The sequence below is a fragment of the Clarias gariepinus genome, chromosome 22 (genome assembly GCF_024256425.1).
Source record: "Clarias gariepinus isolate MV-2021 ecotype Netherlands chromosome 22, CGAR_prim_01v2, whole genome shotgun sequence".
NCBI classification, from domain to species: Eukaryota; Metazoa; Chordata; class Actinopteri; order Siluriformes; family Clariidae; genus Clarias; species Clarias gariepinus.
In genome coordinates this window covers 800,338-827,500 of record NC_071121.1, presented here as the reverse complement: position 1 = coordinate 827,500, position 27,163 = coordinate 800,338, and the positions used below count along the sequence as shown (strand labels likewise).

At 40.2% G+C, this 27,163-nt stretch overlaps 1 protein-coding gene across 2 annotated transcripts in view; it reads left to right on the top strand.

The window, feature by feature from the left end:
* Positions 1–27,163, top strand: part of iqsec1a (IQ motif and Sec7 domain ArfGEF 1a) — a 99,781-nt gene that overhangs the window by 3,157 nt on the left and 69,461 nt on the right. For both annotated transcript variants that reach the window (XM_053481909.1, XM_053481910.1), the window contains exons 2-3: positions 15,961–15,993; positions 19,640–19,738. In XM_053481909.1, the coding sequence (XP_053337884.1) occupies positions 15,986–15,993; positions 19,640–19,738 (107 nt within the window). In that variant the 5' untranslated portion in view covers positions 15,961–15,985. The remainder of the gene's footprint in view (positions 1–15,960; positions 15,994–19,639; positions 19,739–27,163) is intronic.

Genomic DNA, 27,163 nt, shown 5'->3' with positions numbered 1-27,163 from the left:
TGGAGACAACCTTGGAAGCATAGCATCATCCAAGATGTCTCAGTATGCTGAAGCTTTACGATTGTACTGTATATATAAAGAGGTTGTACAATGAAACTGAAACGCCTGGTTTTAGACCACAATAATTCATTAGTCTGGTGTAGGGCCTCCTTTTGCAGCAAATACAGCATCAATTAGTCTTGGGAATGGCAGATAGTCCTGCTCAGTGCCCAGAGGGATTTTGAGCCATTCCTCTTGCAGAATAGTGGTCAGGTCACTACGTGATGCTGGTGGAGGAAAACGCATCCTGACTCGCTCCTCCAAAACACCCCAACGTGGCTCAATAATGTTTAGATCTGGTGACTGTGCAGGCCATGGGAGATGTTCAACTTCACTTTTATGTTCATCAAACCACTCTGTCACCAGTCTTGCTGTGTGTATTGATGCATTATCATCCTGATACACGGCACCACCTTCAGGAAACAATGTTTGAACCATTGGGTGCACATGGTCCTCCAGAATGGTTCGGAATTCCTTGACAGTGACACGCCTATGTAGCACAAGTATTGGGTCTAGAGAATGTCATGATATTGCAGCCCAAACCATCACTGATCCACCAACATGCTTCACTCTGGGCATTTCACAGTCTGGGTGGTAGGCTTCTTTGAGACTTCTCCACACCGTAACTCTCCCGGAGTCAGGTATGTTGTATGTTATTTCGTCTGTTGCGTAGCTTGTACATGTCCTCACAAATTAATGTGACGTTTCTGCAGGATGCAATATGCATGTAAACATTAGAGGGCAGTATAGTCAGCAGGCGGGGCAATAATGGAGGAGAGTTTTGAGGATTATGTGTCTTATGTATGTACTGTATGATGTGCCTTTGCATGTGATCTGTCAGCAAATATACTGTATACTGACATGTACAGTCAGGTGCATAAGAATTTGGGACAATATTTTGTATTTTTGCCTGTGTACACCACCATAGCATGGTGAAGCAAACAGGATGAGAAATGAGTGGCATTTGACTGAATCTGAGAAATGAAGTCTTTTTCAGGACGGTGGGCAGACATGCCTCCCTCCCCAGTGGTGGAAGGTAAAATTACTTGATTCATTTTATTAGGACATCCTTCAAAAAAAGAAAATAAAAACATTTACTCCACTACCTCTTACAACAAATACCTGTACTTCTCCTTCAGTAAATTTCTGCATGGCATTCTGCTTCCTAAAGCAAAGATACTGTAATTTTTATCATAGGTATATCTCAACTATGAAAGACAAAATAAATTGTACAAATCCAGAAAATCACATTGTAGGATTTTTAAAGAATTACTTTGCAAATTATGGTGGAAATTAAGTATTTTGTCAGTAACAAACAAGCAAGATTTCTGTCTCTCACAGACCTGTAACTTCTTCTTTAAGACGCTCCTCTGTCCTCCACTCGTTACCTGTATTAATAGCATCTGTTCAGTATAAAAGACACCTGTCCACTACCTCAAACACTCACACTCCAAACTCCACTATGGCTGAGACCAAAGGACACCAGAAACCAAACTGTAGACCTGTACCAGGCTGGGAAGACTGTCACACCCAGAGGAAAGCTCTATCCGCCCTCATGCACAAACCCACAGAATCTCATGATCACCAGAGTGCTCCTGTGATTGACAGGGAGCCCCTCCCATCCTGAGAGCACAGACAGTTGTGCCGTGTATGTTGTGGTATCTTTGTGAATCTTCTCTCTTGTTCCCCTCGCTCACGCTCTTGTGTTCTGGTGTTGTATCGCTCCATGAAATCAGGGATTTCATCTGGATTTTCATTCCTGATCCTGCCGTAAAGAGTTACTGCTGAGAGTGAAATAATCAGAGCAGCTCTGGTTCGTACAGTACAGAGCTCACGGGCCACATTTATACACATTTATAATTTATATCTCTAGCGTTTATGTTTTATTTATACAGCTGTGACTTATACTGGGTGATGATACTGGGCACTTGGTTTTGGTCTTGTTCTCCTGGGAAGGTCTTCATGAGAGACAGTTTCATCATCATGGAGCTCGATGGGTTTTACAAACACACTCGACCCAATACTGTTCTTGTGAGATCTGATCCAGAACAGCTGACCTTGATGTCATAAACTAATAACTGACTGTTACTGTTGTTATTGTTGTTACATAATTATCTAATTCCATATGTGTTATTTTATAGATCCCAAGTGTCCCCAGGGTTGTTGTAGAATGTTAAAAATAAACCACTAAACAAAAACAATAGAATTTGCAAGTGATCCAAAACTTTTAAGATGTAGTGTGTGTTACAGGATTCCTTTTTAAGGTGGCATAAATAGTGTGATAGTTTGAAATGTTTTTCTAAAAATATATGATGTCAGAATTTTGTAAAATGTACTTTATGTGTGTATGTAGTCATGCACAGTGTTGGGGACAACCTTTACAGAACCGTCCCTTTAACATTCGACCCTCAAAGTGTTTAATGCGTCAGTAAAATGAGGTCATTTAGGATCTTTCCAGAAATATGAAAAACGTGAGTGTTAGACATTGGAGCTGATGTAGAATTTTGTTTATTATTTTTATATGAAGTTTATTTCTGAAAGCATAGTTTATCTCTCAGACCTCTCTACTTTCTGATTAGACTTGTTTAATCTCACCACCATCACAACAGCCTTCCTCATGCTATTGATAGTCTGATTACCGATACTGGATTATTAGTGCGATTGTAAACATGAGATCTCTCTCTCTCTCTCTCTCTCTCTCTCTCTCTCTCTGACCAAAGCAGCACGACTCGGCTATTTCTGGGTTTTTGTTCTCAAATTTATTCCAGCTTTTTATTTCCATCAGGAAGGCAGCTGGTACAGTAAATGTGTGTGATGTTTATCAGAATAAAAGCCTCTGGTGACGAATAAAATGTCAGGAGTGAATTTCTGGCTGCGCTCGTGAGCTTCACTTAGCTAATGAAGAGATGGAGGGATGAAAAGACGTCCAGGAGGAGACGCAGTTTAAAATAAAAAAGCAGCTGAGAATTAAATTCTAATAAATGGATGGAGATTGAGACGGCGTGTTGTTGGAGTACGGAGCAGAGCCGCGCTGGAGAGAGACGTTTGTCCTCCTCGGTGATTTCAGGTCGCGTGTATCTCCGTGTTTCAATAAACTGCCAGGACCAAAAGTCGATCTGCGATTCGCCTCGCGTGTATCAGCAGCCCAGAGGCTTTAAACTGACTAGTTTATCCTGAATACTAATGACATCGTCACCGAGGGGAGCAACGGCACGCAGCAGGAGGGCTCGTCTTAAAACCTGTTCACAAACATGCGGAGGAATTTCTGTTACTCAGGGAGAGGAGTGTGTTTGAGTCCCTAATTACTGGATCCCAATAACGAATAGAACTGATACTAGACTGTAGAAAGAGTTAAAAGGTTTAAATCTAATAATGATCTGCTGATCAGTAATGTAATCAGTGATATTATTATTATTTAAGGTTAAAGCCCACCTTAAATAATAAGTAGAAGTAAAAGTAGATCGTCATTAGAAAGGATTCTTGTTAAAGAAGTTTCCTGACAGAGCAGTGTTTCCGTTAGAATGTGTGTGTGTGTGTGTGTGTGTGTGTGTGTGTGTGTGTGTGTTTGTGTTCGAAAGTCGTCCCCCTCCCTCCTTCTCTCCTCTCACATTAACACACACACACACACACACTAACGGTAAACACTGCTCGGTCGGGATTTGTTTCAATGGTAAAGTTCAGGTTAATTTGTTTTATTTTTACTTTATATTTTTATTTTATATGAATATTTTTGGGTTGTGGAACAAATTGTCTGAGTTTTCTATATTTCTTTTGGCGCAAATTCAATTACATATAGGAGTGTTTTGATATACAAGCATGCTTTTGAATAATGAATTATGCTCGTAATCCAAGGTTCACTGTACTGTAAAAGTTTCATAAAATTCTGTTCAGCCCCTGAGTGGCGCAGTGGTGCTATTCTCCCCCTATCATCCAGGGGTCGCTAGTTTGATTCCCGGGTGATGCTGTATCCTCCTGCAGCCATGCAAGTGGGGGGAGCGAATAACGCTGTCCACAAAGTGTGTTACGCCTAGTGCCTGTTAACAAAAAACTAATCACTGACTTACATTCCATTAATAATAACAGAACTAGAGGAGACAGTTTCCCGACGGTCAGTGAGACAGTGAGGAGGGAGTTACGGTGATGTGAACACCTCCGGGCATCACAGTGTCGTACACATGCTGGGCTTCTACCACTGATGGTGCCGTGGGACGAGCAGAACAGGTTCAGCATTTGTCTCCTCGGACCTGAGGACGTCCTCCTCCACTCACACACTCTGCCGTGAGCGACGGCTCTGTGCGGTCTGCAGCCTGGAGTCCTGTAGGTGCTGCTGCTTTATTGGATTTATTTGTTTTTGTTCTTTTGGTTTGTTAATTACGTTCAGTGTGGAATCGACCCAAAACTATTTCTCTCGGATTCAGATTCAATAATCTTACGGGGCTTTTACGGGGGATTTAGTTCACATTTAAGTCACTAAACCTAAACACTTTATTCCTTTTTTAATAAAACATTAGAACTTTGTTTAAATGCACTTTACCTTAGGTCTCAGAGATGGAGTGTGTGTGTGTGTGTGTGTGTGTGTGTGTGTGTCTGTTAATGCCCCACCAGAGACGCTCCTCAGTCTCAGATTCCATGCATTTTTTACTACACATCAAACTCCTTCTCTTTCACTTCTCCTCCATACGTGCCATTTCAGTGTCTATGTAAATGAGCTACCCCTGAGCCACGCCCCCCTCAGAGAACAGCAGAGCTGAGTAACAAGTCAGGGCGGGGCTTACATGAGGTCACATAAGGGGAAAAATCTAATTGAACCCAATAAATCCTGGAATATGACGCGTCCCATCAGTGAAGAAGAAACCCTCCATAGATGTGATCCTCTGGTGGTTCAGTACATTCAGGTGGTCAGCTGACTTCATTTTATTGCCCCATAACGTTACTGAGTCTAGACCTGAGTAACTGATCAACCCCAGATCATAACACTGTCTCCAGAGGCTTGTACAGTGGACACTATGCATGATGGGAGCATCGCTTCATGTCCGTCCCTTCTCCCCGTCTCCTTATTTGTTTTCTTCGCTCAACAGGACAATAATTTGACCTTTTGAAACAGAGGAACGTCTTTGCTACGTCCACAGGATGTGTCTTCTGACCTGGTTGTGTAAGAAATGAGAAGCTCCACACTGCATCAGTCAGGGTTAAATATCTCGTTGCAGCTGAACCGTATCACTGCAGTAATTAAACTAAGTAATTAATTAGATAATTAGTGTTTTGGATGGGCGGTGTAGAGATCCTTTATCCTGGACGTACATCTTCTGTTCCGTGAAACCCGATAACGCCACTCTCGGGAACAGAAGATGTATGTCCAGGATAAAGTCTAAATTGTACACTTGTAGAATGTAAGGTAGGTTTATTTATATATTTTTATAAATAAAGAGTCTTTGCATTGAAAACATGATGAGCTATGCTAACGCTCAGAAATTTATTACAAGTTGGTAAGTGCTGATTAGTTGGATTTATTTTGGTGAGATGTTCTTTGCCATTTTTTTCTTAAAAATAATAAAAACTACTGAAAAGTATCTACTAAACCCTGAAATGTTGTGTAACTTGTGTTGTTGGTTGTTTAAATGTCACGTCTCACATGCAAAGCAATCGTCTTTTTCCTGTGAATCTACAGCGCCACACTCCCGACCAGTAGGTGGCAGTACTGAACTAACAACACATACATTTACAAAATGCTCTGAAAGTGCAGTCTGTTAAAACCCCTAACCGTAGGGTAGCTTCAGTTATTTTGACCTCGCTCATGCGCCTGGCGTTTCTGCCCGCGGTACCGAGCTGCCACCTAGTGGATGTTGTTTGTTTTTCGCACCGCGCTGTGATTGTTGCCGGTAAAAATCCTCGGCCATCCTGAACTGAAGCCTTTCTATGAGTTGTGCTGCGGGCGGGCTGATCACATGACCATTGTTATGGCAGGTGGTGCAGTGACATTAGCGTTAGCGTGTGGAGCGAGTCAGCAGCAGGAACGCGGTGAAGACGCTTCAGAAGAGCCGCGGAGCCAAAAACACTTTCAATCTGTGCGAGTCAGCAGAGTCCTAAAGTGCTGTCAGGACACCAGGGTTCAATTACAGGAAGCTGTGTGTGTGTGTGTATGTGTGTGTGTGTGTGTGTGTGTGTGTAAGAGAGTGAGAGACAGAATTACAGCTCCGCCCACCAGAAGTGACGTAGCATGATCTTCCCCTCACACACTGACATTTTTATTCCAAATGACCCAGTGATTGAAATGTGACCAGCTGCAGTGTGTGAGTGTGTGTGTGTGTGTGTGTGTGTGTGTGTGTGTGTGCGTGTGTGTGTGTGTGTGTGTGTGTGTGTCTGCCAACTAGCCATTGATGTGATGCTCCTTCCTGCCAGGGTACAACCAGCTGCATACTAACCGCACAATGCACTTAAGGATGCGCACACACAGACACACACACACACACACACACACACACACACGCACACACACGCACACACACATACACAATATCATCATGATGGAGTGTTTTTTTCAAATGTGTCCTGCTTTGTGTGTGTGTGTTTGTGTGTGTGTTTGTGTGTGTGTGTGTGTTTGAGAATGTAAACCTGCAGAATGAAAAACAATTACAGTATTTTAAGATTCTCTTGTCCAAAACAAACAAACAAACAAACAAACAAACAATTAGAATGGTTTGTCTTGGTAACCTGTTTCCTTTGTTCACCCTGGTTTAGTGTTGTTGTGCCTGCCAGGGGTTTACACACACACACACACACACACACACACACACACACACACACACACTCTCCTGTCGATATTGCAGATAGAAGCGGGCGGATAGCACTTTCCTCCAGGTGAATAACGTCGCCCCCTAATGGTGGGTGAGGAGCGGTGTGTAATGACATTAGTTTGGCTTTAAGTGTCTCAGAGGAAGGACATGATGTCATCCAGACGCTTGATAGAGGAAGGTCCTGAGATGGGTGAGAATTGGATAAGACTCAAATTAATTAAAGTTAGTGATGATAAATAATAATTAATATATACAGTTCATGGTGGCACGGAGGCGTAGGGGTTAGCACTGTTGCCTCGGACTTCCAGGTCCTGGGCTCAATTCCCACCTCGGGGTGTGTGTGTGTGTGTGTGTGTGTGTAGTTTGCATGTTCTCCCCGTGCATGCTGGGTTTCCTCTGGGTTCTCCGGTCCTCTCCCACAGTCTAAAGACATGCAGATTAGACTAATTGCTGTTCCCAAATTGTCCATAGTGTGTGAATGTGCGTGTGAATGTTGACCGGAGGTTCTACCACGGTTGTACAAAATAGGAATAAATACGATGGTCATGATTGGCCTCCACGGTCCCTAGTTGGACTACAGAGGTTCCTAGATGATGGATGGAGATACAATTCAATTCAATTTTATTTATATAGCGCTTTTAACAATAGTCATTGTCTCAAAGCAGCTTCACAAAAAAGTAAAGAATTTTTTTTTTTTTTTTTAGAAATGAAAAGAAAAGAAAATATTTGGAAGTGTGTATGTGTGAGAAAAATGTGTCTAGATAATAATGAAATGAATGAATGATGAATGAAATGTCTCTGATGAGAAGCCAAGGGTGACGGCGACGGTGACAAGGAAAAACTCCCTGAGATGGTAATAGGAAGAAACCTTGAGAGGAACCAGACTCAACAGGGAACCCATCCTCATCTGGGTGATAACGGATAGAGATAATATAACACCATGTGTGTAATGCAGCTGAGAGTACAATATAAACAGAAATTCTTTAAATTAACATGAAGTCCAGTTCAGCACAGGGAGTCAGTAGGTGCAGAGGGCAGATGGGGTCTGGATCACTGGGAGCACAGGAGCAGGATGTGTAGCTCCAACCATCATAAAGCAGAATCCAGCTGGAGCTGGTCCTTCTCTGGATGCCTCAGGATCCTCACAGGGTTGGCCTTTGTCTACTGAAGCTGGTACAATCTCCAGATGCCTCGGGATGGATAGAAAAATACAGAACAGATGGAGAGAATTAGCGTAGTTGCCATTCAGGATAGATGTACTGGAGTATGAGGTTATGGGATGAGTTACGCGTATGTCAGATTAAAGAGATGCGTCTTAAGTCTACTTTTAAACTGGAAAACAGTGTCTGCTCCTCGAACACTGTCTGGAAGGCTATTCCAAAGTTTTGGAGTCCGGAGTTTTGTGATCTTAAGGAGCGTGGTGGATTATAGTGTATCAGAAGACTGGTTAGGTATGTGGGAGCTAAACCATTTAAAGCCTTGTATGTAAGTAGTACTATTTTGTAATTAATTCTAAATTCATTGATTATGATACAATTCATTAATATGATTAGCGCCAATCAGCTTCACCAGTTCTTCACTCTATAGCTCCGCCCCTGAAACTTATTTAAGAACATCAAAGCATTTTTTTTTTAATGAGCAACATGTAAATGTAGATTTTTCTAATTTCTTTGGAAATCAGGTATGAGGTGGAGCATTTCCTCGGGCCGATACCTACGGCGTTTTTGCAGGTATTTTCTGATTCCCACTATTTTAAAAAAAATGGAAGAAAAAGTATACAATGAGCTCGTAATGTTTCTCATCTGAGTGGCACAGGCCACGCTCTCAAGTGACACGAATGACTCTTTAAGGACAATTATTGAAATTTAGCCTGAATAAAAGCCTCGTCTTTTCTGTCTGACGTGTGCAGCACAAAACATGCAGTCATATTTAAATTGTTAATTTAATTACTTTATTTATTGTGTGTATAGGAGAAATAGTGTGTGTGTGTGTGTGTGTGTGTGTGTGCATGCAATAGAGTACAGTGTGTCCTATTCCTAAAAATATATTGCAGCAGTTTCCAGGACAGGATTTGATATCTCATTAATGTTAATGTGAGGTTTAATGCCTTTTGATGTTTTATTTGATGTTCGTAATAAAATGTTGCTCAGCATTTTTTTTAAGCGCTGTCTTAGGAACAGCGTCGTTAGCGCTAACGTGCCTGTCGCGAGCCTCAGCGCTTCAGGGCGTCGGATTCAGACGTGAATATGAGATTGTGTTTATGAACACGCAACACATAACCTTCTCTAATGTCAGTTGTTTATTTAGTGGAATACACTGTACCTGCACATGTCTGTATATCCTACAGTTACACTCTATAGACAAAAAAAAGGATTTGTCCAAACCTGTTAATTATTGAATTCATCTGTTTCAATCAAGTCCCTTGTCCCCAGTGAAGGACAATCTTTTTTTGTATAGCTTTATTTTTCAAGAACCACATGTACAACAGAACAAATAGTGTACTTGTAACAATTCTACCACTTTTTCTTTTTTTTCCCTTCCCCCACAAGAAAGAATAATGAAAATAAATAAATAAATAAAAAGAAAAATAAACAATAATAAATAAATAACAATAAATAAATTAATAATAATAATAATATTATTATAAAATATATAAAATAAAATAAAAAAGAGGATTTTAATAATATTATAACAATATTATAAACACGTGTTCATACATACATATATAGTTATATAAAGAAGGACAATCTTAATGCTTCAGTAAACTAAGACATCCTGGACAATGCTACACTTGTTAACAACTTTGTGTACACAGTGAAGGCCCTTTTCTAATGACTCCGCCCCAGGCCACAAAGCAAGGACTATAAAGACACGGTTTGATGAGTTTGTTGTGGGAGAACTCGAGCGGACCGAACACGGAGCCCTGAGTTCAACCCCAAAGGAGGACCAAGTCCATAGTGTCTAGTGATACAGTTCAGTATTTGGATACAATGTCACTGCGGGTTTGACCAAATACTTTTGTCCATATGGTGTGTATTTATAATACATCATTCTGTAAATAAAAGCTTAATACACACATTCCTCTGATTTAAAATCATTTTTAATTTCTCATTACATTATCGTCTGTAAAAAAAGAGATTAAAATGTACGTTAACTGATTTCAGAGCGATGATTAGTGCAGGCCGTCAGTGTGGCGTCAATCAAACCTGCTTCCTCCGTCTCTGAAAGCCTCTTCATCTTTAGGTTTAAAAAATATTTATTCAGTTATTTTTATTCACTTGTGTTTCTGTGCTCATCCAGTCGTCTTTATTTATGATTATTTGTCTTGAGATGACTGAACCCTTCAGATTTATTGGCGCTCTCTGTTCATCTCGTTGTTTAGCTTTTTATGAAGATCATTAATTCTCTAACTGTACATCAGGAGCACGTCTTCTGGCCTCATCACTGTCAGGTGCTAATATTTTATCTGCTGTTATACACAATGAACTCCAGGTTAATTAAATTGAGAGAGTTTTTATTTTAATTCCTTGAAATCCAGAAAGCAGCAGATACAAGAAATGATCGTGTATGCGGATGATGTCGCTGGAGGTCGGGTCACGTCTTCTGCACGTGGCACACGTCTCGTCTCCTCTGCGTGCTCCGTGTCCCTGGTGACCCTCGGCTGTATTGATTGTCCTGCTTTTTTTAGACGTCCTCTCAGTTTACACCTCCGCTTTAATGCACAGATTTAGAACCAGTCCATCGTGTTGCATCAGGACCGAGAGCTTGGTGAAAGATAACGTGAATGTATTGTAATAAAGCATCTAAATCATCATTAAAATCATTTTTTAAATATGCATATGTTGATAAATATAAAGCTGTGCATTATTTATTATGTAAAATGTGAAGTGGAAGAACAGTGACCACAGCATTTAATTAGATTCAGTTAAAAAGAAATGAAAAGATTGGAATTCTCCCTTGTGCACTGTGTTGCATCGTAACAGCAGTTCGTTCCTTTGTTATGTGCGATCACGTTTCTTTCGTTATACTTGATTACAGAATAAGTAACGTGAATAAAATGTAAATAGTATGTAAGTACTGTGTTGGCTAATCGGCATTATTGCGTGTTACACTAACCCTAGAACTCTTACTGATCATGTGATATGACATCGTGACAAGGTTATTAAGAGCTGTTTTTATTTTATTTTATTGTATTTCTTATTTTATTTGGTTGTGCATTTATCTACCTTTTTACTTTTTATATGTTTAGCCTTTTATTGTTTTAAACTTCATGTTTATTTAAATTTATATATGGTAAAGCTTTAAACAATATTTATTTGATGTTAGGAAGACAGACAGGCTCTGAATGGGTAAAAATAAAAGGCAGTATTGTTTACGTCCATCTCTCGCTCGGTGAAGGAACATTATTATAATGGGAAACATGGACATTTGTATTGGCAGAATAACAGGAATAAATTAATTCCTAAAAAAAAGAAAAAAAGGAATAAAAAAAGAGAAAAATAATCAGTACAACGAATTAAAAAATATTTAAAAAACTATAATAATATAATAGACTCTCTCTCTCACAGTTCAAGTTTAGCACTAAGTTATTGGCATGAATATAAAAAAATCACATTCCTGCCAGAGCTATTATAGAAGGTTGATTTAATTATAAATAACATCTATCTGCATTCATAAACATTATAAACATATTAAATGGTAAGAAAAACATAGTGGGTAAACAATAAAAAAAAATATTAACAACAAAAACAAAAAGTTGCTCAGGTACAAGAACAGTAGTGAGGTTAAAATGCAATTATTTGGATTTAGGGATATTCTGGCTCTGTCTCACTCTGTGTCTCACCCTGTGGCTCACTCTGTGTCTCACTCTATGTCTCACCCTGTGCCTAACTCTGTGTCTCACTCTGTGTCTCACTCTGTGTCTAACGTTATGTCTCTCTCTGTGTCTCACTCTGTGTCTCACCCTGTGGCTCACGCTATGTCTCACTCTATGTCTCACCCTGTGTCTCACGCTATGTCTCACTCTATGTCTCACCCTGTGTCTAACTCTGTGTCTCACCCTGTGTCTAACTCTGTGTCTCACTCTGTGTCTAACGCTATGTCTCTCTCTGTGTCTCACTCTGTGTCTCTTAAGCCCAATCCCAATTCTACCCCTTACCCCTACCCCTCCGTTTGGCGCGTTCACGTGAAGGGGTAGGGGTGTCTCATTTCTCTTTTGGTCGGAGGGGTAGGGGTAAGGGGAAGGGCCAGATAGCCCTCCAAACGAAGATTTTTCGGGACCTCACTTCAAACGAAGGGCCAACGAAATTTTCAAGATGGCCGCTCACTCGAGCAAGCAGACCCATAAATTTAACGATTTTTTGCCATTAATAAGGATTTTTATGACAAGTTTTTATTATATGTATATTAATTTTAGTCTTGTGTTTGTGTTTATGGTGATGTTTTGTAAAAAAACCGCTAAAGTTTGCTAGCGGATAGCACCGATTGCGCAATATTACAAAAATATATTTTTATGTCATATACACTTTACTACATGCTACAAACAAATATGAAAGTTCAGTAGCACGGCAGTTTGCCGAGCTTTTGATAACGCATTGTTTGTTTTGCTTACGGCCATACTGTATGTGTACATGTAAATGAACGGATACGTATGATGACGTATAACAGTGTTGTAGTGGTGTCCCATTTCTTAGGGGAAATATTTTAACCCTTCCCCTTTCCACTTCGTTTTAAGGGACAAGGGGAAGGGGCGAGGGGTAGAAAATAGAATTGGGATTGGGCTTTAGTCTCTTACACTCTGACACACACTCTGCAGCGAGGGCAGCTATTAAAATTATTCTTATAAAATTTTACCATCTGTTAATTTGGGAAATTTGGGGATTGTGTGTGATGATTTCAGTGAAGGTGTTCCTTAGATGTTAATATTTTTTGAGAGTGGAGGAAGAAGTGCAGCTGTCTCTCTCTCTTTCTCTTTGTTTCCCTGTCTCTCTCTTTCTGTCTCTTTCTCTGTCTCTCTCTTTCTTTGTCTCTCTTTCTCTGTCTCCCTGTCTTTTTCTCTTTCTGTCTCTCTCTCCCTCCCTCTGTCTCTCTCTCTCTTTGTCTCTCTCTTTTTGTCTCTCTCTCCCTCCCTCTGTCTCTCTCCCTCTGTCTCTCTCTCTCCCTCTCTCTGTCTCTCTCTCTCTTTCTCTCTCTGTCTCTCTCCCTCTGTCTCTCTCTGTCTTTCTGTCTCTCTCTCCCTCCCTCTCCCTCTCGCTCTGTCTCTTTCCCTCTGTCTCTCTCCCTCTGTCTCTCTCCTTCTCTCTCTCTCTCTCCTCCATGGAGCTGCAGTAATCGAGGGATGTTATGGTCTGGATGTTTATTACCTCTCTGTGCAGTGGTGTAGAGACTGAGGGCGCTTGCAGTGCCGCACATTCAGTACAAATTCTTGGGAGTGCATTACTGATCACGCTGAGCAGCTCCCTGGTCCACGCTGGTCCTTAAACACCTTGTTGATTTGTGTTTTGTTAGCCACAAGCTAACCAATGAACTGTCATGTGTGATACATTTTTACTCTTATACATCTCAGTATGCGACTGATTTAAAGCTAATGTGTAACTACAGTTTAACTCTAATGTGATGATGTGATGCTGTGATGCTGCAGGAGTCACCAGTTGAGAGGGTGTGTTTCTATAATACCACTGTATTATATACAGTAGAAGTTTTGAAATTAAACATGTTGTTCATCATCTAATATATAGACAACTCATTTTCCTTAAAATAAAAAATATAATATATTGTACATATATGTTTTGTATAACCTAATAGCAAAGACACCTGATCTGTTAATTGGGGAAAAAAAGGTTTTCTTTAAATGAAAATCATTGTAGAAATGCTCAGTAACGTAAAAGGACCCAAATCAAAAATCACCCATTTAGAGAACATTAAGTTGAGTCACTCCAGCCATCTTGTGCGGTACGTGATCTGGACCTGAAAGCCTTTTACACGGGTCACCTGCGCACCTTTTGTTTAGACTGAACAAATAAGAGACGGAGAAGGGAAAAAAGCAAGAAAAGAATATTTTACCAGGAGAAATGAAACTACAATTCCAGATTAGTAAGGGCTATTAAATAAGACTGGCAGCGCAGGACTGGACTGCAGACCTTGATCCACTTCCTCCATACTCATACACACAGACACACACACAGTTTTGGACTAAGTGCATTCACTTCTCTGAGAGTGAGATCTGTGTGCTCTTTCACGAGCTGGAACACTCCAGGAGCACAGTTACACTCTCACAGGTACAGATTAAACCAAACTAAATTTCAAAACTTACAGAAACATTCAGTGTTTACTGTGATTACAGGTAGTCCTCAACTTATGAACAAGTTCTGTTCCAGGAGCAAGTTCGTAAGTCTTTTTTGAGTCGTGTACGCCTTTGACACGAGCATACCAATCCACTTGACTAAGTCTGTCCGCTTTTCCCACACTGCCATCATGTGGCCAAAACGCACCTACGGAAATAAATCTCACACGCGTCAAATATAACAGTGTTGTCTCTGCACCTTGAAATCGCAAGAGGAATCCCGGACAGCATTTTGTCTCAGAGCTGTTTTCCACTGTATTGGACTGTGAACTCTGTTTTGTTGAGGATTTTCTGAAATTAGGATTATTCACCATCAGGACAGCTTTACATAACAGACATTTTCTATCATCATTCTATTTTTTGTACAATACACGTGAGCTACAGTATTTTCATGATTTGTTCGCATCTACGAATGTTTATAGAATCGCGGTCTGTTTGTATCTGCGGAAATTCATAACTTGAATGTTTGTAAGTCAGGGACTACCTTTATTATATTAGTGAGTCAGAGGCTATAGAGGTTTAATACAAAACATTTGCTGTAATCTTGGATCTTAGTAAAAAACATAGGTTAAAGGTAAAGAAATACACACTGCCAGGCCAAAAGAAGTCACCAAATGAATGTAACTAAGCTTCTTAAAGAGTCTTCAATTGGATAAGTACTGCGGTGATTAATACGTATTGCTCTGGTGGGAACAAGTTATTTAACTTTAACTGAGGTGTGTTCTCAGTATGTTAGAAGACATATCCTGTGGGCGTGGCAAAGACATTCCTTTGCTTAAGTCAAATTAATTATTGTCCTGCATCTGGCAAAGAAAACAACCAAGGAGATTGAAATGGGGTTAAGAACTGTAAAACGCATTATTAAACCCTGGAAGGTCAGCGCCGACCCGTCATCATCTTTGAGGAAGAAAAGTGATCGGGAAAACATCCTGAATAAGCGTGATGGAAGATCATCTAAACACTTAGTGAAATCAAATAGTGAATAAAAAATATGGAACTCGCAGCTGTGTTTAATAGTGAAAGTAAGAGCAATTGCACACGCACAGTGCTGAGAGAACTAAACAGGGACTAAACAGCTGCGTAGCCTTAAAAGAACCACTTATTAGTGCAGACTAATCCGACAAAAAGGCTTCAGTTTGCTAGGGAGCATAAATAAGGGAGCATTGAAATAAGGTCATGCGGTCTGATGTGTCCAGATTGACCCTGTTCCAGAGTAATGGGGCATCAAGGTCAGAAGGGAGGCACATTCAATTCAATTCAATTCAATTTTATTTCTATGGCGCTTTTAACGTTCTCATTGTCGCAAAGCAGGTTTACACAATCAAAAGGAAATTATGAAAGTTTCACATGAATTGATGCACCCACAACTCAGGACAGAAATCAATGCAATTTCAAATTCACAATGGCACGGCCATAATCAAAGCAAAATTTGGTCCAATGAACTATTAGAGTGTGTGACCTCCTCCTCGGCCGGGCGGTGTTAACGATTGTCCAGTTTTCTGCCTGAGCGACTGGGAGACCTGCAATGGCTGTTCTGCATGCAGCAGCACTAACGGACCATGGCAATGTTTTTCATGATTAAAGATCACAAGACAGTCACCGAATCACTAACGCTCTCTTAGTCTTAGTGTCTTTATATACACACGGTCCACACAGAAGAAGAAGCTGGAGCTGAAGATCCAAAACCTCACCATCATCTGAAACTCACTGAAACAGCACAAGTTCACATCAACGACATCATAACATTTTATTAAAATAGTTTTTTCCCCTTTTTGTGTGTTTCAGGCCTGAACATGGCGGCTCGACAAGGATGGTCAGGTGAGTAACATTTTCACGGTTTATTTCTTAAGTTTATTATTTGTCTTTTAATATTCAGTGACCTTGAGTGTAAGGAAGAGGATAGATAGATAGATAAATAGAAAGATAGATAGATAGATACTGTAGATAGATAGATAGATAGATAGATAGATAGATAGATAGATAGATAGATAGATAGATAGATAAATAGATGAGCGCTGATGGTGTGATGGGCGTGTTTCTCAACTCTTCTCAAGGTTTTGATTTCTCCAGCTTGTTAGGATCTGAGGAGACAGGACAGTCCAAATCCTCCAACCTAAAACGAATTGTTACAGTGCTAGGACAGAGCCTCAGAGAGGTAAACACTCAGTAACGCAAAGTTGGAGACACGTTCAGTCCCACTGAAGACGATAAGAGATTGTCTGCTTTTTATAGATTCCTGGAAGTCCACTGCGAGCTCTTTGTTTTTCTTGGTGTTGAGGGTGAGGTTGTTGATTAAACACCAAGCTGCTGGGCTTTGGATCTCCTGCCTGTGGGGTGAGCAGGGAGTAGAGCAGTGGACTCAGCACACAACCCTGTGGGATGCCGATGTTCAGGATGTAGATAAAGGACATAATTGATCAAAATAACAGACAGATGTTTATGCGTAAAGATAAAACGTTACAGCAGAATCTGATTAAGTCTTAGAGTAATATACACATTAAGAACACAGAGAGAACATGGAACACCACACCCTGGAACACAGGGAGAACACAAACAGTATGCAGAGAGAATGTTAATAACAGATTGTTATTAATAATTTAAAGTGACTGAAACCTGCAAAAGAGAAACTATAAATAATCAGATTCCCTCGGGACACTGCGGCAACATCTTACAGAGAATACACACACACACACACACACGCACACACACACAGGGCTACAGAGAGGATCCTTAGACACTATTTTTATCTGTTTCTTTTTTTCCCAGTTTCTCACTTTTTTCTTTTTTCTTGGTTTTTTTTACCATTTTCTGTTTCTTTTCTCACATATATTTTGATGTTTTTATCTTGTTTTCCTTTTTACATGCACCATGCATCTCTCTTTATTTACAGTATTATTTCTGTTTGTTCTTTATTTCAGCTTTATTTGTTATCATTTTTTTCTTTCTTTAGCCTTTTTTTTTACAGGGTTTGATTCTGTTAGTCACAGGATTGAGCAGCTGTGGCATTTGGAGCAGCAGATTGTTAAGAACAGTGGGGTGTGAGCCTTAACCATGTATACACACACACACACACACACACACACACACACACACACACACACACACACACTCTTTCCAACAAAATTTGCCTTTAGTTCAGTTGATCTGGAGATGAAGATATGAATCATACAGATGTTCATACAGATGTCAATATTTCCAGGTGTTATATGTACAGTAGATGACTTTCTGTCTGTTTCAGTCAATATGTTTGTTTTTATTTAAAACTTTTTCCGGACGTTCAGCAGAACCCTCACAGCCCTCAGTGCAGCGCTCAGTTTCACTCATCACAGGGTTTGGGTTTATTTCAATAAATCTTTAATTCATGTCGAGTCTGGAGAAAAAGACAGGCAGAGAGAGAGAGAGACAGAAAGAGAGAGACACACAGAGAGAGACACAGGGACAGACAGACAGAGAGAGTGACAAAGACAGAAAGAGAGAGAGAGAGACAGAGACAGACAGAGAGAGAGAGAGAGACAGAGACTGACAGAGAGAGAGACAGAGACAGAGAGACAGTGACAGACAGACACACAGAGAGAGACACAGACAGAGACAGACAGAGAGAGAAAGAGACACAGAGACAGACAGACAGAGAGACACAGAGAGAGACAGACAGACAGAGAAAGTCAGAGAGACACAGAGACAGACATACAGAGAGAGACAGACAGAGAGAGACACAGAGACACAGAGACAGACAGAGAGAGAGAGACAGACAGACAGAGAGAGACAGAGAGACACAGAGAGAGACAGACACAGAGAGAGGTAGAGAGACACAGAGACAGACAGAGAGAGACAGACAGAGAGACACAGAGACAGACAGAGAGAGACAGACAGACAGACAGACAAAGAGAGAGACAGAGAGACACAGAGAGAGAGAGAGAGAGACAGACAGAGAGACACAGAGACAGACAGAGAGAGACAGACAGAGAGAGACAGAGAGACACAGAGAGAGACACACAGAGAGACAGAGAGAGAGAGAAAAAGAAGCATTTTGGAGACACGTTCAGTGATTTATGATTTGTAGATGATTTATAATAACTAAAAAAAAAAACCCTGAAGAATAAACTGGAATTCACTTCATTATAAAAAATTATAGCCACATTTAAGACAAACAAAAAGTACGGAGAATAATCACACATAAAAGTTTATTACTGCGTTAGAAAGAATAAAAGAGAAAACAGCAGTAACAAGTTTGAAAAAGTTAATGAACAGCATTAGAATAATAAGTTATAATAAAGACAATAATAAGTAAAAACACAAAAAAAAGAAAAGAGTAAACACTGTTCTTTTTTTTTCTTTTTCTGTGGTTCTCTGTGGTTCTCTGTGGTTCTTTGATGGTTCTCAGGTTATTAAAGGTGTATTTTTCGGTTAAACACACTGTGCAGTTGAACCCCAGTGTTTATGTGGATCTGCTGGATGTTCAGGAGGACAGCAGGATTGTTTATGTCCATTAGCCATCTCTTTCACTTCCTGTCTGTATTTAGAAGGACGGGGTTCGGTGAAAGTGGGCCGTAACTTACTCTGATGTGGTAATTAAACTCTCACACTCCTGAATGAAATGCATTGTGGGTAATTATTGGCGTTGGTTTTTTAGAGCATTGTGCCACAGTGAGGGCGGCTGTGAGTTTATTTCAACCTTGTTACCTTCTTTTTGTCTCTGCTCCTCTGACCTTCTGCCTCCTCCATCTCTCTGACATGTACAGCCATTTCCCAGCATGCACTGGGCTGAGCGTCTGTTCTCTGCTCTCATGGCCTGTGTCCCGCACCTACAGTGTGTCAGTGATGATGTGTGATGTCTCAGTGATATTGTGTCTCAGTAAAGACATGTGATGTCTCAGTGATGATGTGACGTCTCAGTGATGATGTGACGTCTCAGTGATGATGTGACGTCTTGGTGATGACTTGTGATGTCACAGTGATGATGTGTGATGTCTCTGTGATATTATGTCTCAGTAAAGACATGTGATGTCTCAGTGATGATGTGATGTCTCAGTGATGATGTGACGTCTCAGTGATGATGTGACGTCTTGGTGATGACTTGTGATGTCACAGTGATGATGTGTGATGTCTCTGTGATATTATTTCCCAGTAATGACATGTCTCAATGATGATGTAATGTCTCGGTGATGATGTGATGTCTTGGTGATGACGTGTGATGTCATAATTCACGCCCTGTCTGCCGTCTTTTTCCCACGCTGTCACTTCTTCTCACGTGCTCATGTTTTCCATGTCACAGTAATGACGTTTATGATGATGATGATGATGTGATTTGTTCCTAATGACATACAGCGTATCAGTCATGCACTATGTAGCTTCAACTACAGCAGATTTCAATCCTACAGACTTGAGAATATTTCTGTATCAGTGTTTTTTTTTTCTTTTAAAGTGTGTCTATTATAATTTTTTCTCTTCATCTTGCCCTGTGTAGAAGACACTCCTCACTTCCTGTGGGAACCTCCAGCAGCGCCGTGTCACCGTTATGCAGGAGAACGCTCCCCTGTCGCCAGTGGAAGTCCACGTCCTTCAGGTCTGCTGTTTTTATCTCTTTATGCTCTCTCTCGTTCCTCACGTAGGCCGTTTCCTCAGGCGCCATGGCGTGTTCAGCGGTGTTGTGTCGAGCATTTTAAACTGTTTCCTTCATGCCGAGTCTCTGTCTTCATCTTCTCCTGCTGAACCTTTCACTCCGGTCGCTCTGTGATCGATAATAATGAGTTTAGGTTTGGGATCTTATTGGACGTTCCAGCCTGAGAGGGACCTCGTCTGCCCTGGCCGATCGATTCCCATGTTTACATCCATTACGTCCTTCCTGTTTCCTTTTGTTCTTTAAATAAGATCTGACATCGTGCTGAACAAGAGCTAGCATTTCAGAGGTTTAAAGTGAGTCAATGGCTGCTTCCCATCTCAGATAAATCTTCATGAACATGAGGAGGAGAGTGATCGACATTCTTGAGACAGAAACAGAAATCATATGATATTGTGTGTGTGTGTCTGTGTGTGTGTTCTTTCTGCTCTGATTCATTCTTCTCATCAGTTTGGAGAAAGAAATCTTCTGCTTTAACTGGGAAGTGTTTTGTTTTATCAGATTAGAGCCAGTTAAATACGGAGATGAGTGTGTATACCGGATATTTTTGTGATCACAGGTGGGACTACATGTGCTGTTGTAATTTCCTTTCATTTGAATTAAAGGAAAGTGTGTATGACGTCAGTGTGTGAGTTGTGACGGATTCTGTCAGTAGTGTTAAGTTATAGAGTTTAACTTATACAGTTTAAGAATGAGTGAAATGGACAGAGGGATAAACGAGAGATGGACAGAGAGACAGAGAGAAAAAGAGTTTTAATGAACGTTTAGATTTTTTTTACCTGCCTGTAATTTGGATCATTAAAAATAAGCTGTGGTCACGCCTTTATTATATAATCTGTACACAGGTATTCTGATCACACTGTAGGGTTATACGTTAACATTTAATTGTGATGTTATTTTTGGTGTTTAATCAGTAAATTCCTAATTAAGCTTTATTCCTTATTGTCTATTGTTTATCGGACTAAAATAGATGCTGGCTGTGATAACGCATGATTAACACTGTTAACATTTACAGATATATTGTTAGGCGTAAATAAATAAACTTAATTCACATGGACTGAATTAATGGATGGATGGATGGATGGATGGATGGATGGATGAATGGATGGATGGATGGATCCATAACTCCTTCAGGTCTTGGCTTGTTAAATGAATTGTTTAAAAAAAACGTTTTCTGGAAGTGAATTTGCATCACAGATTTAAGACCAGTGACCCAAGACCAAGAGACTGAACACAAACACATCAGTACTGGACAGTAACACATCTGTACAGTGTTTCTCCACAGCTGTATTATTGCAGCATCAGCCTGGTGCCGATCTGTTTAAATAAAACCTGACAGTGCTGGAGTTTAGAGAGATAAAAGGATTGAAAGTGTTATATCTCATCACAGGTTGCAGGTTGCTTGTTTTTTTTTCTTTGGAATTAAATTTTCTCTCTGCAGTAATAAGCCGTGTCTCTGGCTGCTACATGAGTCCTACAGAACGATATGAAACTGTATTTACAGGCGACAGAGTCTCCAGTGCAGGAACTATTAATCACTGAAATGGGCTTCGGTGAGTGACACACTGATTTACTCCTGCTGCTGAGGACAGGGGGAAGAGTGTGTACGGGAGTGTAGAGTGCAAAATACATTAGATGGAGGAGAGAGAGAGTGTGAAATAAAGAAAGAAAGAAAGAAAGAAAGAAAGAAAGATGCACATAGAGAAAATGGTTAGAGTCAGACAGACAGACAGACAGACAGATAGATAGATAGATAGATAGATAGATAGATAGATAGATAGATAGATAGATAGATAGATAGATAGAGACAGATAGAAAAACAGACAATCAGAGACAGACAGGGACAGAGAGAAAGAGACAAATAGATCTGGATAAAAACAGAGAGACAGGCTGACAGACACAGAGACAGACAGAGAGATAGATGGACAGACAGAGAGATAGATAGACAGACAGAGAGATACTGTAGATGGACAGGCAAAGAGACAGACAAGAGATAGATGGACAGACAGAGAGATGGATAGAGAGATGGATGAACAGACAGAGAGACAGACAGACAGAGAGATAGATGGACAGACAGAGAGACAGACAGAGAGATAGATGGACAGACAGAGAGACAGACAGAGAGACAGACAGGCCTATTCACTGTGTATACTATAAGTGTGAATATATTTATGAACAGTGTGAATGTTAGAGACACGCGGCGGTTTGCTCGTTAGCCGTTCCCTCAGTCTGAATGTTAAAGCAGATAAACGCTGAGGGAGTTTGATGAGTGTTTTTTCACACTGAGACTGTTCTCAGGTCAGTGAGGGCGATTTAACAGCGGGTTCTTATTACACACCCACTCGAGTTGAGTATCGAGACGTCCAGAGTCTACAGAGCTGAAATCACACACGCGAGCTGACACCAAGACTGCGGGTCCGGATATCTGGATATGACGCGGTTCCGGATTATCTGATCCGAGAAATCATGAAAGATGTTTGTTAACACACTCAACACATTTAATCAGATGATATAATAATACCCTTACACAAAGTGCTTAGAGGTCTGGTTAAGCTTTCACGTCACCTAATGTTACCCCTACAGTACGGGGGGCAAACGTGTGCGTGTGGGAGAACGTATTTACTCCAACAAGAGAGAAGTGATCAGATCAGGTGCAGTAAAAGTGCTTTATATATAAAAATAGTTAAATTAAGGCCATTGAAGTAAAAAATGTCAGTTGAACAAAAGTGAATAATAAAATTAATTAAACAAAATTGAGTATCCTCTCATTAATTCTCTGTAGCCCTGTAGATCCTGTACTGGGTTGCAGAAGGGCTGGAATCTATCCATAAACGTCGAGCTTTACCTCTATTACAAACCTCTGACACTGGAGACTCCTTCCACTAACGACACAGAAAGACATTCACAGGAAACCTGACCAGTGATTGTGTTTATGTGTTTCACCTCTAACACTATAACATTAGACAGTAGAGTTATTGTGTTCAAATACAACAAATTAAAAGTCCAATGCATTTTAATATTCCGAGGTTAAGTTTGCTAGATTAGACTATGTCTGTATATATGTACAGTATGTATTTAATACTTTAACACATATATAGCATAAATATGTCTAATATAAAAATTTACATGCACATTCATAGGAGAGAAAAAGCCATGATGCATTGAGGAATCGATTCTTTCCGTCACTCAGGCCTGAGAGGAAATATTATTAGATGTAATTGTATAAGATATTATAGTGTATATTAGACTGAGTAGAGAGCGAGTATAATAACATCTCAGTCTTCACTGCGCTGGTGTGAGAGAGTCTGCAGCAGGAGCAGGAAATCCTCGCGGTGTATGAATTATTCCTTTTATTTCTCGTGGATCATGTCTCAGATCCGGCCGATAATGAATCCGACATCAGAACCGTGACGGATCAGACACGAGAACGCTCTGATCAGCTCTGCCTCAGAAGCTCAGGAGCTCAGAGCTTTTTGGGTTTTTTTTCGTTCTCCTCCATTTCACCTCGCAGTGCTGTTTCTCGCCCTCGCTGCGTTACACTTTCTCGCTGCTTCTTAGCTTTGATCTGCTGCTGAAGGATGAAGGATGAAGAGCTCGATCTCTCTCTGAGCTGCTGCTAATCACTGCTGTGTTTTAGCCAAATATGAGCTCGCTAGTGAAGTGTACTGGGTTTTACGTCCAACAGTACAATAGTTCTAACATTAGCCAGCTTACTAATACACTTACGTTTTGTTATTCCTTATTAAGGTGGTCGGTAGTCGGCCTGTTAGCAAACATGTCTTATGGTTTTAATTCATTTCTACCGAGCCTAGAGTTCAGCTAACTACTACAGTTTGCTCGCGGTTTGCTCTCCTGTGTTGTTTTGGAAACTTTGCTAATAAATTACACATTACAATCCTACAGTATGTAACGTATGTAGTTATCCTAACAAGTCTCCTCCTAGTGTTATACACCACTACCGTAAATACACCTCACTGGCGGTTAAAGAGTTTGTAGAAAGAGTTAAAGGATAAACCTAATAATAATCTGATGATCTTTAATGTAATCACTGATATTATTATTATTTCAGGTTGAAGCCCACGTACATGTCTGTCTGCAACAAAGGATGAACCTCTTTGGTGCTCAGACAAATACACTCCCTGTTCGGTAATCGGAGAGTGAATCACAGATGGGAAAAGGAAAAAGTAGATAAAAGGATAAAGATGAAGTTTTGTCTTAAAACTTCAGGCAGACCTGCAGAAGTTTCATTAAATTCTGTCCAGAGAGTTTTGCGTGATGCTGTGACAAAATCTGGGTGGAGAGACAGACGGACAGTCATACAGACAGACAGACAGAAATGTTTCTGAGACTGCTAAGTAATGCATTGAGCTGTAAACAACAACATGCAAAATATAAATAACAGCTAGTGATGATTTGATTTGAATGGTAGTATTTTTAGCGTCCCCCTCTTTTAGAGTCGCTCCTGATGTTCCTGTCTGTTCGCCTCGGCTGGCCTGTTCCGATCAGGGGATGATTTATGAGCAGGAACGCTGAGAGCTGATCACGTGACGCTGGAGAGTGAGAGAGAGAGAGAGTGAGAGAGAGAGAGAGTGAGAGAGAGAGAGAGAGAGAGGGAGAGAGAGAGCCTATTACGCAGACGGCTGTGAAGGAGACGGGCGTGTCCTGTATCCCGCTGTGGCCGTCTGTTAGGTGTACAGCTGCACCGAGCCGTAACTCTCACTCGCTAATGAAACGATTCCTGATGTGACACGATGAAGAGACGACACTTCTTTAATTTAATATTTATTTTTATGTTATTTTTAATCATACACGAACATTTGAGCATCAGTTACTATACAGTCTGAGATGAGCGCCAGTGGCAGGTTCCTAACACACACAGACACAGACACACACACACAGACACACACAGAGACAAGGTGGTGTAATGACAGTCTTGTTTACAATATACCAGCTGTAAACACGCCTTCCCTCACCTCTCTCTCTCTCTCTCTCTCTCTCTCTTTTGCTTTCTCTGAAGTTTAATGTAACGAAAAGCTGCTGAAACTGGAGACTCCTTCCATTTATATTACAGAAATGACTGAAAAAGTTATTATGGGGTTTTAAAATCTTTTTACACAGAGCGTGCAATGTACACAACCCTGTGAACGAGATGTTACTATGGAAATGATAACATATCAGAGTGAGGGCATTAATATAAACTTGCCCTACTGCTATAGAGAATTAATCAACACCTTCTGACCACTTAGGAGACAAAACAGTGCTAATAACTATTACAGGACAGGTTACACCTTAAAACAATTTATATTTATATATAATTATATATATATATATATATAGGGGTAAACAATGTTTTCCATGCATGTTCAATTAACCATAATCAATTAATTAACATGCACCTGTGGAATGGTCGTTAAGACCTTAACAGCTTACAGAAAGTAGGCATTTAAGGTCACAGTTCTAAAAACGCAGGACACTAAAGAGACTTGTCTACCGACTGTGAAAAACACCCAAAGAAAGATGCCCAGGGTCCCTGCTCATCTGCGTGAACGTGCATTAGCTTTTTTTGCTGAGTATACACACACACACACACACACACACACACACACACACACTGACTGTTAAATAAAGTAGGGGACTTTTAAGTGGACACTTTAATAAATAGTTCACATTTAGATACTGTGGCTTTAATCAGCCTGTAATTATCTATACATCAAGGTCAGCGAGAGAGAGAGAGAGAGCTTTGAATAATTATTATTAATTAATCAATAGGAAGTTAAGTCCTTTTAAGTCCGGACTCCAGAAGTTTTGTTATTCAGAATAAACGTGTTGTTTTTGTGAGTTTTAGGGTGTTTGTCCTAAATCTGTTTGTAAATTAAATTTCTTAAACACAATCCTACACAGACATGTTGACATGTTCTCTGTGTGTGTGTGTGTGTGTGTGTGTGTGATTTCCCGTCAGTGCTTTGAATTCTTTCCAGTCAGGGTCAATGCACTCTTCATGGTGATAATGGATGAGCTCCGTTAATGCACAGCTCAGTGGGCTCATTTTTCATTCAGTAGGACGGACACACACACACACACACACACACACACACACACACAGAGTACAGTTATGGATTTAAAGATCCATTTAAAATACAGTTATATCAGATTACACACACACACACGTCTCTGCAGCTGAAGCTTCACCCCAACATGACATCACAACAAACTCGTGTCGTAACTGCTGATGCCTTGGTGTCACCAGTCAGTCACGTGACTGAGGCTGAAGTTTGAGGTTCCACTATTTCACACGTGTAAAACTTATAGTTAGTTAAAACCTATTAAGCATTAACGTGTTTTGTCGTTGTTAAAACGCAGTGATTCAGTCACGTGTTCAGCGCGTGTCTGGTTTGGTCTTGTGCGGCCGCCGTACTCCGGAAGTGTTTCCCAAAACAAATATGGCGTCCAGCGGACAAAGAAGGAGCAACACAACTCCACACGGGGTCAGCTCTTAAAATGTGTGTGTTGTGAGTTAAAGCTCGATTGTTTGTGTGGATCGGTTTTTATTCTTATATTTATTTATTTATTTATTTATTGGATGGATTCCGGCCCCCGTGACTCCCCGCCGGCTCGGTTAGAATGGTACAATCACCAGCGATGACGTCACCGGTGCTGTAAAAATACACGGGGTAAATGTTTTGTGTGTATGTGCGCGCGCGCGCGAGCGACGCAAACTGCAGTAAACACTGGTGTGATATGACGCAACGAGGCCACGAAATGTCCACGAGGCTTCATCCACAAGAGGGCGACAAAAGCAAAATAATCAAATCTGTTAAATGTGTATTTCCACTCACTTATTTATTAATTAATTTATGTATTTTTCAGTTTTAAACTACAGGATTCTGTAATTTATTTGGCACTTGCCAATGATTAAATATTTAGTTAAAAAAATTACATGGAAAATTGATCAAAAATAAAACTAAAGTGCAAACCTTTATTTAAGTACATTTCAGGAAAATATTTTTCTTTTGGCTGTTCTGTTGCATCTCATTTTAATATTGTATTACTATTATTATTATTATTATTATATAGAATTGCAGTGTGTTTATCACTATAACAGTGTGTGCTCAGTGACAGAGCGGAGTTCAGTGTGTGTGTTAGTTGTTAATAATTAACACTTAACTGTGATGGTGACCAACATTCTGGGACAAATAAACAACCACAGCTTCATAAAAAAGCCCCAAATAAACCCATTATTATTATATCATATTACGTCCACAAAGCTAACATTAACATATTAAACTAGAAGACATGTACTGTGTATTTCATACTTGTATATTTCCATACTTGTATACGCCCCCCCCCCCCATTTTTATCATGGTGCTTGAT